Source organism: Oenanthe melanoleuca, chromosome 2 (genome assembly GCF_029582105.1).
Source record: "Oenanthe melanoleuca isolate GR-GAL-2019-014 chromosome 2, OMel1.0, whole genome shotgun sequence".
In the NCBI taxonomy this organism is placed as follows: domain Eukaryota; kingdom Metazoa; phylum Chordata; class Aves; order Passeriformes; family Muscicapidae; genus Oenanthe; species Oenanthe melanoleuca.
Genome location: NC_079335.1, coordinates 13,268,598 through 13,283,615, shown reverse-complemented (window position 1 = coordinate 13,283,615; position 15,018 = coordinate 13,268,598). Strand labels below are relative to the sequence as shown.

Here is a 15,018-nt window from a genome sequence, read left to right as displayed (position 1 = left end):
TGATCTGGATCTCACAAGGATGGGTCAATGTTGCACGTGGAGGCAGGAAAGCCAGCTCAACTCAGACATGTAGAGCTTCATCCAAGGGTAAAATGCAGAGCTGGGCTGTGGGGCTGGCAGAAGGATCCTCAGCCACTGCAGTTCCTCCTGGCTTCTCCACTTTGATTTAGCAAGGAGGCAAAGCAGACCCTTGGTCTCTGTGCATGCTGCTCCCCAGCTGATGGGGTTTCCCCACAGCACATCCCCAGCTCTGTCCTGACACAGTTGTATGCCACAAAGCTTGGATGGTTTCCTTCAGATGCTGGAGGAAAACATGCCACTAGTTTGGTGTTGACTGGCCAGTTAAATCCTCATCCTTCCAATCAGCCAGGTAAGGACAGTTGAATGCTTGCACAGTAAAAATGAAAGCCAGGGAACACCCTGTGGCACAATGAAGGAAGCATGTTCACAAAATGGGGACATCTCTTGTACTTAGAACTCCTGAGTTTTGGCAAACACACAAAGAAGGTCTGTATATCTGCATATACACTTGTAATGAAAGCTTTGATATAAAAAGCAAGTGTCTTAGTATAGGCAGCATTTGAACTTTTCTTTTTTGCTGACATGATCCAGGACTTTAAGAAGGCTGAATTCTGATACAGTGCATTCAAAGGCCAGCCACTGATATTCTATCACCTTACAGTATTCCCAAGGTTGTTTGGAGATAGCAGTGTAAATCATTTAATTATAAACCACAGGACTGGAAGGTCATCTGAAGAATATTACAATACATAATCCTTTGACATATTTATTACTATTATTGCCTTAAGTAAGATTTAGAAATCTTTTCTCCAAAACTTTGTCTAATTTTTATGTTAGGATCCATCAGCATTGCTTAAATAGCTTTTCTTGCTCTCTGCTTTCAACTCACCTGAAAGATTACAGGCAGCAGTTATGTTCCTCTCACTTTTTGTTTAGGTAAGGACAGATTCCCAATTCAGTATTTTCTCTCTGCTCATGAGACTGGCTCATTATTTCTCATACCAGAGTGGAGCTACATCATTGCATCTCTTTGAGCTGATCCTTCTTGAATGAGATGTCATGAACAAAGCACAGTATTCAGATGATGTTCTGTAGTATCAGATACAATGGCATGAACAACTGGATTTAGCATCATTTCTGGAAACATCTCTGTTAGTACAATGTGAGGTTGCCCTTGGTTTTTGCATGGTCTCAGCCTGTACTCAGTGAAAGTTTCACTACCACATATTCAGCTATTTCTTGCTCTGTTGCTTTTAGCCTCTGAGTTCTCAGTTTTCAGCAGAGCATTTTGTTGTTAGTGTACAGCCTCACATTTTATAGTCTTACCTGTTCCTCCATGTCTATTTATGAACTGTGAAGGTCATCCTCTAACAATTTAATTGCCTCTAGGCAATCCAGTCAAATGGATCATTACTTTCAGTGTTTAAAAATATGCATCAGTTTTCCAGCTTTGTTTTACAGTTTAGTGGTCAACCACTGAATTTCAATAGACTTCTGGAAAACAGTGGAAAGAACTCCCTTGAATCATGTCTTTGGTCAGCATAGCATCCTGCATATTGTGGTGTTGCCAGCTGGAGGAGGTAAAAAAGCATGTACCAGTGTTAAAACAGGGCAGTTTTTTTTTCTTTTTTTTTTTTTTTAATTTAAAGAAATTCAATACAAAGTGCCTTTTCTAGTGAATACTTTTGCTCTTACTGCTATCACAGCTTCCTTCAAAATAAAAATAAATCCTAGAAATGCAGTTATACTAAACATGAAAGAATGGAAGCTATTAATTTAGAATCTGAACAGATAAAGTTTAATGGTTTTAATACAACATATTGTATATTGAAATAATATTGCATCTCTATTCATTTTAAGATGGACCTATATATTTTTTGAAAGTGACTAAAAAATTTTGAGTCATAGCCCCAGTAAAAAATCAAGTTTTTTAACAATTGTACATAACACTAAGCATTTTATTACTTATTATCTTACCTGTCAGGTACTGGATATCTATTCTCAAAGACAGTCATGATTCAGCACAGTATTTGGTTAAGAGTTTTGTGTAGAGATAGAAAAAATAGCTAAATGCAATTGATATATTACTGCAGTGTGGTGCTTTATTAATGATGAAGGCAGATTTTTTTATTCTTGCATTCAGCAGGGTTGCCAAGGACCACTGAAAGAAGTCCAAACAGTTGGTGCTCCTCTGAGAAGTGCAGAATATCAGGGAGAAAATTTCCTGTCTGTTTCTCAGGCTGAGAGCAGCCATTCCTGGAAGGACTTTGAGCTCAGAGTTACCCATATAATGTCCCAGCAAAACTATTTGTCACTTATTGACAGGATGGGAGAAATACCAGGCTGTGCTCAAGATTAGGCACTTGACTGATTTCAGTTTTCCCATGGATTTCTTGGGTTATCTCTGGCCCTTTCACTGTTTGCACTCCAGGCTTGTGTTCTGGGTGTTACAGGTTTGCTCTTCCCCAGATGTGCTGAGAGATGGGTGCTGAGAAGACCTTGTTTCTCAGGTGGTCTGAAACTTGCTGCACACAGTGCAAGTGCCTACCAGGATTAAAGTCAGCTTTTCCCTCTGAGCAGAAGAGGTGCCAGCCTTGCTGCACAAGGGACCTCAGCCTGTAACTTTTTAGGTTCCCTACTCCCATGGCATGGCAGGTGCATCCAGGAGAGGAGTTCTCACACAGCAGGGCTTTCTGGCACCCACAGCTGTTTGTGTCATTGGTGCAGCCCCTCTTCCTGACTCCAGTGATGCAGACCTGCAGCTGAGCATCCTATTCCCCAGCTGCTGGTCTGTCTCTCCAGGTTCCTGAGTGCTGGAATATCTATAGCAGTAGAATTTAGGCTCTCTGACCTATATTTGCCCTGTTTAGCCTGTTTAGCTTTTCAAAGAACATTCTCTTCTTCCAGCCCTGTTACTGAGATAACAGGCCTTCATTCCCTGACACAAATTTCATTGATTTTCACTGGGCTCCCTTGAGACCTCACTGCCTTTTCCTGAGTTTGCTTCCATAATATAATTCCTTTATTGAGAGGTATTTTTGCATAAGTGTACAATGAGCTTATTACCATGTTAATCCAGTCATAGGATGTCTTTAATAACAGTTCTGCTATGGTTTCTAGTCTGTACTTTGAAATTTTGGTGGTCTTCAGTTTAGATTTGGGAAAAGGTCCTTACAAAAATTAATCTTCACAGTACACATTGAATTAATAAGCCTAAGAATATCTGTGCAATGGAGAGACAGAAAATTAATGTGGATAAAAGCCCTAGTTGATGTATATTAGCAAAGATAACTTGTTTTTGAGTGAAAAGTACATCAGTTCTTTTGGGGATCCACACAGTGGTATCCCATAGACTTTGACCTGCATGCATTTGTCCTGTGGTGCATCCCAGCTGATCCATAACTGAGTGAGAAGCACAATTATGTCTGATTTCCATTTAGAGAAGGAGGGCTGTGATTTGCTGAGTTCTGACAGCTTCGGGCCGGAAAGTGAGCAGCCTGAGACAGGCAGACTTCCACTTCCCTTGTATGACTAGAGGCAGGTGGAATAGAAACTTGTATTCTGTGTTTTCCTCTTTATAAAAGCCAGTTTTATGCTTTCCAGCAAGACAGAATCTCTCAAGGTTCAAGTGCACAGGCAGTCAGATGTGTTTTTCATGTTTGAACACTTTTTACTTTAAAGTGAAATGCAAGAGAAATGGCTTGGCAGTCAGGGAGATTAGTCACTTCACAGCTTCTGTAGGTTTTACAAGAGGTCTCTAGTCTTATGACAGATCAATACAAACACACAGATTTAATTTCCTCTGCAGTCTGGAGTACTCTAGAGGCTGTGGCTCTGAATTTCTGGCCTGAATTTGTGGGCTGTAAGAGATTATCTGAGAGACATCATGTTGATTTCATCCCAGACCCTGAGCAATGCCTGTGTCTGTTCTCCAGAGTTTGCTTTGAACCTGACAGTGTTAGTAAGATGTTATGAGTGTTGGGGATGTCCTTGTACATCTTTGGTCACAGGCTCAGTGGCCTTAGTACTTTCTGAATGTATAAAAAAAGATTTCATAAGAGGCAGCCACAATATTTTATTTAAAGCCACAGGTACACTGGTGAACTCCAATCTTTCAAAGATTTAGGATTTCCTCTGCAGTGCACCAAGAGATGGTTTATTTGAAGTCTTTCTGGCTCTATGTTCTGGCATCTCCTCACTTTGATTACATACATGGCTGTGGGCAAAAAAAGGGAGATTGCCACAGTGATGAGAACTACTATCAGGAGCTGCTTTGAAGACAGCCTTTCTAAATGTATTTGAGATGGCAGAATTCCTGCTCTGCCACAACTACCAAAACAGAAATGTCTTCATCCTATTTCCAGTACGACCCCATGTTATAAAGGGTAATTTAGCTCCTGTGAATATCAAGTGACAGAAATAAGTGATTGCAGAGCTGAAGCATAAATAGAAAGAGGAACAGGCAGCAGTGAAATGCTGACACTTCAGCTGAGACTTGGCAAGCCCAGCTGGAAATGCTTGTCCCAGCAGCACACACTGCATTCACAGAGTACCTTCACCATTGCCTCTGTGTACAAAGTTCATATCCTCACTGACCTATTTTATTTTTTTGCTGACAGTGCAAAGGGAAAAATTTAGTATAAAGGACATTTTAAGTCGTTTTTCCTGTGTGTGTATATATATACACACAAATTCTACCTTATGCTAATATATTTTGTAATGATTCAGGTGTATAACTGACTTGTGAGTTTTAAATTTCAGTGGGACTTCTGCTTCTAAGTCACTGAGATGCTTTGGAAAATGTGATCTTTTTTAAGATGCCCATCTACTATCCTGTAGACAGGTCATATGCTTATGTTGGAAACACCAAACTTTGTGACCTCAGGGAGGGTACAAAACTGTTCTGTTTCAAACAGAAAGGGGCAATTCTACCTGTCAGGGGAGCACCTAGGATGTCCCTTGAGAAGAGGTGTGGAAAACCTATGTTCTTTGGCCACCATGAATTGTCCTTATCTTTGGCAAGATACTTCTTTTGCCCATACATGTTTCTCACAAAGGACATAATGACTAGTTTTCCTTGGAAATAACTAAATCCTTTTGGAATGATTGTGTAATTCTTACTTGTGTAAGAATTTTAAGATGGCAGAAACCACCTGCAAGGCTTTGCCTCTCTGCATATAGCTGCTGTTTTTCAAGGGATCTAATACAGTTGTGTTCAGTTTACCCAAATTTGATAAAATTGTAGTAGTTCAATGAATGCTGCCTGGCAGTGCTCAGTGTGGAGTAGTCACTGCAAGCCAAGGGTGTAACATAGCAGTAACCCCTGAACATGCCAGGACTCAGCAGCAGCTCAGCGTGCTGAGGCAGGACGTGCATTGTGCCATGGCTAATTACACCATCACTGTGTATTGTTCAATAATTAGTAAATTCTGATAGGGATTTCTGTTTTAAGTGATCTCTTCACTGAAGTTTTGTTTTTCCATTTTAAAAAATTTGTTTCATCCAAAGCATTGTGCACTGCAGGTTGAGGGAGTTGATTCTGCCCCACTGTTCCACTCTGATGGGACCCCCCAACCCTGCAGTGCTGTGTCTAGCTGTGGAGTCCCCAGCACAGGAAGGATGTGGACCTCTTGCAGCAGGTCCAGAGGAGAGCCCTGAAGATGGTTAGAGAGATAGAGCACCTTGTGAAAACAGAAGAACAGACTGAGAGTTTTGGAGCTGTGCAGCCTGGGGAAGAGAACTTACTGTGGCCTTTCAAGAAGAGTTATGGGGACCAACTTTTTAGTAGGGCCTGTTGCAATAGCACAGGGATAATGGTTTAAAATAAAAGAGGTAAATTCAGATATAAGGATAGATATAAGGAAGAAATTTCTCACAATGCAGGTAGTGAAATACTGCAACAGGTTGTCCAGAGAGGTGGCAGATGCCCCATCCCTGGAACCATTCAAGGTCAGCATGAAGGGGCTCTGAGCAACTTGATATAATGGAAGATGTCCCTGCTCATGTTGGAACTAGATGACCTTCAAAGGTCCTTTTCAACCCAAACTGTTTGTGTCTCTGTGATTCTATTACATGTACATTTCATGTGTGATTGTTTCAGGAAGGTTAAAAGAAGTGAAAGAGAGGAGCACAATGTGAAATTCTTCTTACCATGTTGTCTATTCAGAGTGTCAGGGACCAACCTGTTCCTTGCACATTTTTTCTGAGCCTTGCTAGGATAAATGTAGGGACTACATAGGATGTAGAAACTGGCAGATGAGTTACTCAGAAAATTACCAGGAAGAGCAGGAGGTTTTTAATTTTTTTTCATTCATAGAACTCAAGATTGGATAATGCTTTGTAAGATCTGTTAGCCAAGCACAAGCTACTAGGCTTAATAGAGGGAAGTAGCTGGGTGAGATATTTAGACTGTGGTTCAGTTAATGGTATCCTTACTGTATTCATCCAGCATTGGCCTTTTCTGGGCTTGGAAAGGAAAGCTGATGGTGCAGGCACTGTCTCATAACTCCTTACCCAGTGGTTCAGGGAAGAGGCAAGGGACTTCAGAATGCACAATATTCCTGGTGGAAATAAAAATGCCCCTGTTGGTGAAAACCAAAATGCAAGTTTCATGTAGCTGCAAGAGCAATTTCACCCCAAGTTAGTGCCTGATTCTTTATTTCTAGGCAAAAATTTAGATTTTTCTGTTATCATGGAAGTGCCTAATGGCATCTCAACAAATAACATTGTTCCAGAAAGTTCTGAATGCATTTACTGCAAAGCAGGAGCAGTGTGTTCCAAGTAATCTTGTTCCATGCTTCTGTTTGGAGCAAGAGTCCCTACAAATTGTCACTTAGGAGCAACTCCTGTTTAGACAAACCCCCAAGAAAACAATTCTGGCTTGCATGCTTGTGAATACAGCTTTTATTCGTTGTAAGCATGAGTTGTAAGGGTCATAGATATAAATCTGTAAATATTGAAGGCTTGCATATGCCTGTTAACCTGCACAGGCAATTGCTCAAATGCTCTGGATCTTGCTCACAGTGTTTTCCTCAGAGAGGGCAGACTGTGGCCTCACAAGCAAAATCTGGCAGGTAATCTTGAATAATATATGGAATTATATATGGGTGAGGTAGAGGTACCCATAAAATGATTTTCTGGTGTTAAGCTATTAAGTTCCAGAAAGTGGGTCAATGTTTCAAAGGCTTGTTGAATCAAGGTGTCCCCTTATCACCCCTTGTTTCAGTATCTTCTCCCTCTTCTCCCAAACTGGTTAGGGTTTGTCAGTCAGCTAATTCTCCTGAGCAGCTCTTGAGAAAAACTTCTTCTAGTGGGAAAAATGTGTTTGATGTCAAGTTAGGTCTTTTCCAGTCATCATGCAGACTAGCTGACATAAAGAGATTAACATTACTAAAAGGACTTTGGGTGAGAAGCCTGCTTCTCAGTGCCAAGGGATAAAGAATTTACCAGTTCACTTGAGCATTGTCTATAATTGTATTCACTGGTACATTTTATTCCTTTGTATTCCATTTGATTTGGCTTCTGATAAATACTTCTGAGCACACACACATTTTATGAATTCCTTCCTAAACTTTTGATTGGCACACTGCAATATATACTCAACAACTTTACCTGAAGCTTCTGTATTTGTAGGTTACTCTAGGTACAGTGTCAATTTATTGAGCTACTTCTCCTCCATAGAGTTTGATTTTTAGAAGATTTTTAGAGGTGATGGAGTCTTGAGAAAGAGAGCAGCATACACCACCAAAGAGAAAATCCAAATTCCTTTTGTGTTTATTATTCCAAATTAATAAGCCTGGACATAATTCAGTATGGGCATAATTGGTATAGACTGCAGAAGAAATTCCCACGTTCATGTGGGAATTCACGTTTGTTCAGGGTTATGAAGTCATGTTTTCTTTGACTTAATGATTTTGTATCATCTTGAAAATTTGGATCCACTTTAGAAAGTGAGTGAAAATAATTCAGATCACGAAATATTTGAGTTTTAATAAATATAGACAAAAGATATACAGAGAGTTCCTTTCTCTGAGTGAGGAAAAAGTTTGTAGTTGGAAACTGTCTTTTGACATGACAGAAGGATTGAAATATAAGCCTATCTACTGCAGGAAAGCCTGCAATTGGAATTTAAGACATAAATGCTCATTTCTGGGGCTCTTGACGACTGACTTGTTTGTGAAATGTCAGACCAGTCCTGATATACTCCTATGGAGCATGTGGATAAAGAATTTTGTAAAAGGGGTTTTCCCTCTTGCATCAGATGAACTCCATCCATTTAAACTTACACTGCTGACTGAAAGCTGGATTGAGCTGTCGACCTTTGTATTATACATTCTTTTTATAGTTTTGTTCTTGCAGGTTATTGTAGGACATAAGACCAGATGAACATTAACAGAACCTGGAATGTATTTTAATTGTAAAGCTCCATCAGACATACTGATAATTGCATGTTCTGTAATTAAAATTGTGAATGCTTTCTTTCTAAGCATAGCAACAGCTGTTAGAGCACATCTGGAAAATATGCTTTAAGCAAAAGTATTTTAGCTCAGAGAATTTCACAATCTGTGGGATATTTACCAGCATTTTTTTCCAGAATACTGATCTGATTTATCAGTATTTTTAATATAAAAGTCTTGCTTCTTTTTTTTTTTTTTTAAATGTTTTTGAATCTGGTTTTGAATTCACATCCCAGGTTGGCAGTTCCAGTGTACTTCAAGGCTAAATGCTGCAGAACAAAGCATTGCTTTGCTACTCTTTTTTAGGCAGAAGCCTACATAAGTCTTGTCTGATACCCCAATAATATTTCCTTCATTGATTTTAGCCAAATATTTTCCCTTTTTATGATTTTAAAGAGAAATTGTTTCATACTGGAATTTCATTGAGAGGAAAATTTCTCATACTCCTGTTCTGTGTTTCTTGAGGCTCATGTTAACATCCTTCTGTGCTAATACTCCTGTAGCACCTACAATTACTGTAGAATTACTCAGGACTTTGCAGTCAGTGAGAGTGTTTACAGGGTAGGACCCTGGACCCTTGGAAATGAACAGCAATGTTTCTGTTTGTGATAGGAGCCCAAGCATTGTCATTTCTGTGCTTTCCTCAGAACTGTAGCATAGACATTGCAAAACCAGATTTTCTGATATGATTCATTAAAATGGAACAAAAAAAGCATAAAACTTCAAACAACTTTAAAACCTTCTGTCTGCTAATTTATTGCTATTGTCGCTTATTTTGTTTCTTTGGAAAAAAAAGATTAAACATAAAGATGCAGAACCTCAGAACCTCAAGGTATTACTCTAATCAGGATCTTGCATTCTGACCCAGGCATCTCAATCAACTTGCTTTCAGGATGATGAGGGAGATTTTGCAAACAGAGAGCATTTGTCAACAGATGCCTAAGCAAGAAATCAGTTTCCTTTATTTGGAGTAGGAGGCAGCTTTTTAATGATAGATTACATTGTGTTGGGGAAGCTTCACACCTGAATTTTAAATCATAAATTCTATCCTTGTGCAATTGGAGGCAAAATGTATTTACTCAACCAAGGGAGAAACTACAGCTGCAAAAACTAATGGGATTTAAAAAAATATCTACAGCAGCAATATATAAAATAAGATGGAACACATTAGTGGTAGTGTGGGAAAATTAATTTTAAATTATTGACAGTTTAATTGACTTACAGGAAGTATTTTAATGGACTTAATATGCTGTGCTGTTCTTCAGTTTTTTAAACTTTTCCACTGAGCAGTTTTTCCAATTATGGGTTTAAAGTTGTAACAAATGGTTGCTGTGGGTTCCCTGGTTGTGAGATGCCAGCACTGGATGTGTGCATTTTCTGCCCAGCACCTGCAAAGCCCATCCTGTGAGCAGGGCGTGGGTGCCACTGCTCCTCTCTCATCCCAGCCTTGCTGTCACAGGGGGAGGCCCTTTGCAGATGATGCTTACAAGGTGATTTGTCCCCCAGGCTCCGACTGCATGAGGAAAAGGTCATTAAGGACCGGCGGCACCACCTCAAAACGTACCCGAACTGCTTCGTTGCCAAAGAGCTGATTGACTGGCTGATCGACCACAAAGAGGCCTCTGACAGGGAGACAGCCATTAAACTGGTGCAGAAATTACTGGATCACAGCATTATCCACCATGGTAAGTGCAGCATCACCTGCTAAAAAGTTCTAAGCTGAATTTATTGACTGCTGTGAGACAAAGGGAAATCCCACTCCTGCTCTTCAGCCAAGTGTAGGACAGGTAGGATCCTTTCCCTGCCAGATATGGAGCATCTCTCTTGAGCTGTGCTGCTGTGCAAGGTGACCTGTGTCCTGGAGGAGAGGAGAGCCTGAAGAGGTGTGATGTTCCCCATGGCAGGGGGGAGCTTACTGGAGACTGTGGTGCTGCTTCTCTGTCTCCAGAAGCCCCAGCTGGATCATATCCCCCTCTCCCTGCTGCCCTCATTTCCCTGCTCCTAAGAGTGCAGTTCTCCAGCTGAAAAACCCATCTGAAAAATCAGCCAGCAAAAAAAAAAGATCATTTTTCTCACGTGGATTAGTTCCCTGGCCCTGGCCCTCACAGCAGCTGCACAAACATTAGTGCTGGTACAGCTGCAAGAAAGTTAGTGGTCTGGCTGTGCCCTGATTAATTTTCTCCTAAACTTGTTGTCTATTTGAGATCTGTTCCTTTCAGCTTCTTGAATAACAATTCATGCTGATGAAAAGACTTCCAATTCACTGGTAGCATTTAGTTGCCTTTTGGGGCACAAAGAGGCTGAGAAGCACATGAGCAAAGAAAATCCAAGGCCTCAATTTCAAGCCTATAGTATTACCCATTTTAAAAAGGCAAATGTACCATTTGTTTCTTTTTCAAGAGAAAACTGAGTGACTACAAACAGACGAATGTTGACTTTATGCAGAGGTCATGGTATGTGCAGCAATGCTGCTGCTGTCTGCAGTACATTAACAGCACCTTAATTAAAGTCAGAAATGCACATATTGAATGAGTGCCACTTCTACAGCTTCTGCTTGGCTATTAAATGAAAATTCTGGGTCGTTATGGAAACTGAGACTCACGGTAGATAGTTAAAGAATAAAGTAATTACAGGGTATTCAAATCTGTCTACTTAATTCTCTATTGAGAAAATGTCAGTGAAGAGTTGCGTGGATGCCTGAGTGACTTAATTTAATTGAGCAATAGATGTTTTATTGCTGAATGCTTGTTGAAAGCTCTAACGACCTTCAGGCATTTTCTACCCTAGCATCCAATTGCAAATTGTTGAAGAAATTTTATATATATGTGTGTATATATTAGAAATGGTACAGGTGTTTTTTGAAAATGTTAATGTGTTGCACTCTAATAAAATATATTGTGAAGTGAGCTTGGGCAGGTAGATTCAGAGAGGTTCTGCAGGATGTTTAGAACATTCTTTCAAGTCCTGTGTCAAGTGAAAGGGACACCAGTTCCTGCTTCTGTGGTGCAGAGGTCCCCTGTGTATATGAGTTGATAACTCTGTTAGGAACAGCTTGCTTGGGATAGCTTTCCCATGAGTTTGTGCCCTTGATGGGGCTCTGTTCTGCATTGACAAAAGCCCATGAGCTGCTGTTTTACAAACCTAATTTGGCATTTCTCAGTGTGCTCATGTTGTGCCTACCATTTGCTAGCTGGCATGGTAGAGCAATTGAGACAGTTTTAAGAAGGCAGAAGGCTTTGGTTTTAACTGTTTCTTTAGGAAATTTCAGCTTCCTACAGCACTGCTAACTGATACAGATAACTTTAAGAAGTTTGGCAAACCTTAAATTGTTGGGCATTCTACGCTGGTGGCCTTTCAAACAAACAAGCCAACAGACTCTTTTCATCAAAAGGTTTTCTGGGTATGTAGTGATGGATGCTTTTTTGCTCTTTATGTTTGCAGTAGTACTTACAAAACTGATGGACACTTCTCCCCCTCACCAAGAAATTTGTTTGCTTCTCTGAAAGTTTTCTCCAGCTTTTCATGAAATTTGTGTGCTGAGAAATACAAGGGGTTAGACTTTACATATGCTTGCCTTGAAGCTCAGCAGTGGTACCTGCTTAATGGGTCCTCAGCTATTTAACATGTATGTGAAGACTTCTTAAAATTTATTTTATGTTTCAGTTTGTGATGAGCATAAAGAATTCAAGGATGTCAAACTGTTCTACCGCTTCAGAAAAGATGATGGGACGTTTCCCCTGGACAATGAGGTGAAGGTGTTCATGAGAGGACAAAGACTATATGAAAAGTAAGTTGCATTCAGTAGTCATAATATGTTGATAATAGTGCCATGTGAGGCAAATGATACTTGTAATCTATTTTTGACTCATCAGAGGCTTTCAATTAATGCAGGAATGGGCTTGGGCAATTCCATTACTTCAGCTGGGAGTCCTTCCCGCTCCTGTTTTTCTTTTGCTTTTCTACCATATTCATGTGAGGCATTTTGTTTAAAATCTGATGCCCCAGACTGTAAATACATGCTATATAAGAATTGAAGCCATTGAAATCAATTTTGTAAAAATACAGAATTATTTGTCAAAATAATTCAAATAATTACATAATTATTTGATAATGTAAAAGCATAATTATAATTCCCGAAACATTAGTACACCAAAATGCATTCAACAAGCAGCTACATGTCTGTGGAGACTCTATATCTACAGCTTCACAGGGAGGTACAATTTTAAGTCATAGGTGAGATGAATCTTCAGTGTTCCAGTCTGCAAAGTTTCAACATCAGAAAAGTTATGCTAAAAGCAATTTAAAAAAAAATATTTTTTTTTTTAATTATGACTTTAAACAGATTATTATGCTGGGATAGTAATAACTGGATTACTTCCATCAAGTAACTAGGTATCTTAACCATACTTCCTAATATAAAATTAAAGACATTTTTTATTCAGGATGTAGAGAGTTTGACATGGTAGTTTCAAACAGAGGGAAGAAAAATGCATGTTGGTGTATTCTGCAAATTAATGGAAAATTTGTGATGAGTTTTTTAACAAAAAGCTTGAAGTATTGCTCTAGACTGGATTCCACCCACTCTTCTGCTTGCCTGGAGCAGAAGTGTGCAGCAGCCAGGAGAGATGCTGTGTTTCCTCAATGAAGGAAATTAGTTTCCTTCTGAGAAGAAAGCACTCAAGAAATTTCCAAGTTATAAAAGCTGATAATAAATACTATTTTCAAGGTTAGCCAAATCTGAAGATCAGTCTGGTGAAAGAGCAGTGAACCCAAAATATAAACAAATACTTGTAAATCCCACTCCTTTTGTTACACCATCATATAAAATTCCCCAAGACACAGTGACTGTGACTATTTTAATTAAAAACATAATAAATTGTATAACACATAAGAAAAGGCATCATTTGAGAAAATCCTCCATTCTATGCAGTGGGACAGGTGAAATGAATCAGCCACCCTCAAACTCTTCAGTGCCTTAATAAGCATTAATAAGCATTTTCTCTTTAGACTCAGTAGACAAGCAGTCTTTACAGGCCTGACCCATACTCTGAAAAGCAGATTAGAATGTCTACACTACTTTTTTAGTCTATATTTCAATTTCATTTATCCATAAGAAAAAAAATATTTTGTTGTCAAGGCTGATGTCAGTCTTCTGCTTGAAAGGAGCCATAGTATAAAGAACTCTGTTCTACCAGTGTCTGCTTCCATCACCATTTCTCTGAATGGAGAACTATCCCCAGACCAGTGTCTGATCTAGTTTGTCTAACACTGTACTAGCAGAAAATGTTCATAACTGTAGAGAGTGTTCCCACTTTGGCAAAGAATTTTATGCCAAAAGCAGCACCTGAATCTAAATATAACTGCATCCTAGTGAGGTGCTTGCTCCTAGGCAACGTATCTGAAGGGTTCAGAAACTTTTAAAAGCAGCCCTGAGTGCTAAATATAGTATAAATAAAAAATACCTGTCATTTCAAAACCAGTATGTGACAGTCAAAGCCAGTCAAGATTCTCCATGGATCATTGGAAGTATTTTACATTCATGGGAGATAAGAAGGCATACCTGGGCTATCTGGGCTTCACTTTGTTTCTTTTAGCAAATCCCCTGTGCAGAGATTTCAGATTTTGTTAGTTCCCTGGTCCATGCACCTTTATTAGCAGCACCTTCATAGTTTCATTGAGTACACTTTAAACTCAAAATCTAATGCTTAAAGTCAGCAAGAGTTCTGCAATTAAATGTTTGATTGTATAATATATCTCTTGTATCAGTTTGCTGATAGTTCTGAGGAAGAAAATATTAATTCAGTGCTATTAAAATATTTACTAAATGGCAGCAACCAGAGAAAAGTATTCATGCACAAACATAAAGTCATTTAGCAGCATATTCAACTTGTTTATCAAAATGCCTGTGGGCCTTATTGCAAGAGAAATGCAGCTATGCCAAAGAAAATCTATCCAAATCCAACACATTTTGAAAATCTGTGTGTAATTCTGTAGTTTGCTGATCTTCACTAGGCTTTGCTAATTGAAGATAGACATTATGATTATTTCCTTTCTTTTCCACTCTCTGCATTAGGGCTGGAGTGCCACTAGGTTCAGAAGCCAACATGGTTTGTGCTTGCCAAAATTGCAGACATTACCCAACACCAGTCCATGCAGATTTGTACCCTCGGTGGGTAAAATGAACAAAATGCTTCAGGAGGATTAGCAGGTTGTTGCATGGGAAGAGGCATGGATGCCTTAGGCAGGTTCCTTACACTCAGACAGCTGTTTTGGGTAAATGCCTTGTTCTCTGCCCTGGGACATGGGGACATTAGGACTGTCCCTCTGCTGAGGAGCTGCCTTTCCTGTCTCTCTTCTGCATGACCACAGTGCTCCTCGTAACCTGAACTCACCTTTCTTGTGCATTGCCCCTTTCACCCCCTGTGGGCATCTTCAGTGGCTGTACCTGTGGGATTAGAAAATCTAAAATCACTCTCTGATTGTATTCTCCCTTCATTTGCACTGGAAATCATGAATCAGTCCAGATTCCCTGCACATCATT

The 15,018-nt window shown here is 39.5% G+C and overlaps 1 protein-coding gene across 1 annotated transcript in view; it reads left to right on the top strand.

Moving 5' to 3' along the window:
• Positions 1–15,018, top strand: part of DEPTOR (DEP domain containing MTOR interacting protein) — a 75,506-nt gene that overhangs the window by 15,760 nt on the left and 44,728 nt on the right. The window contains exons 2-3 of the mRNA XM_056485026.1: positions 9,984–10,162; positions 12,141–12,264. Of these exons, the coding sequence (XP_056341001.1) occupies positions 9,984–10,162; positions 12,141–12,264 (303 nt within the window). The remainder of the gene's footprint in view (positions 1–9,983; positions 10,163–12,140; positions 12,265–15,018) is intronic.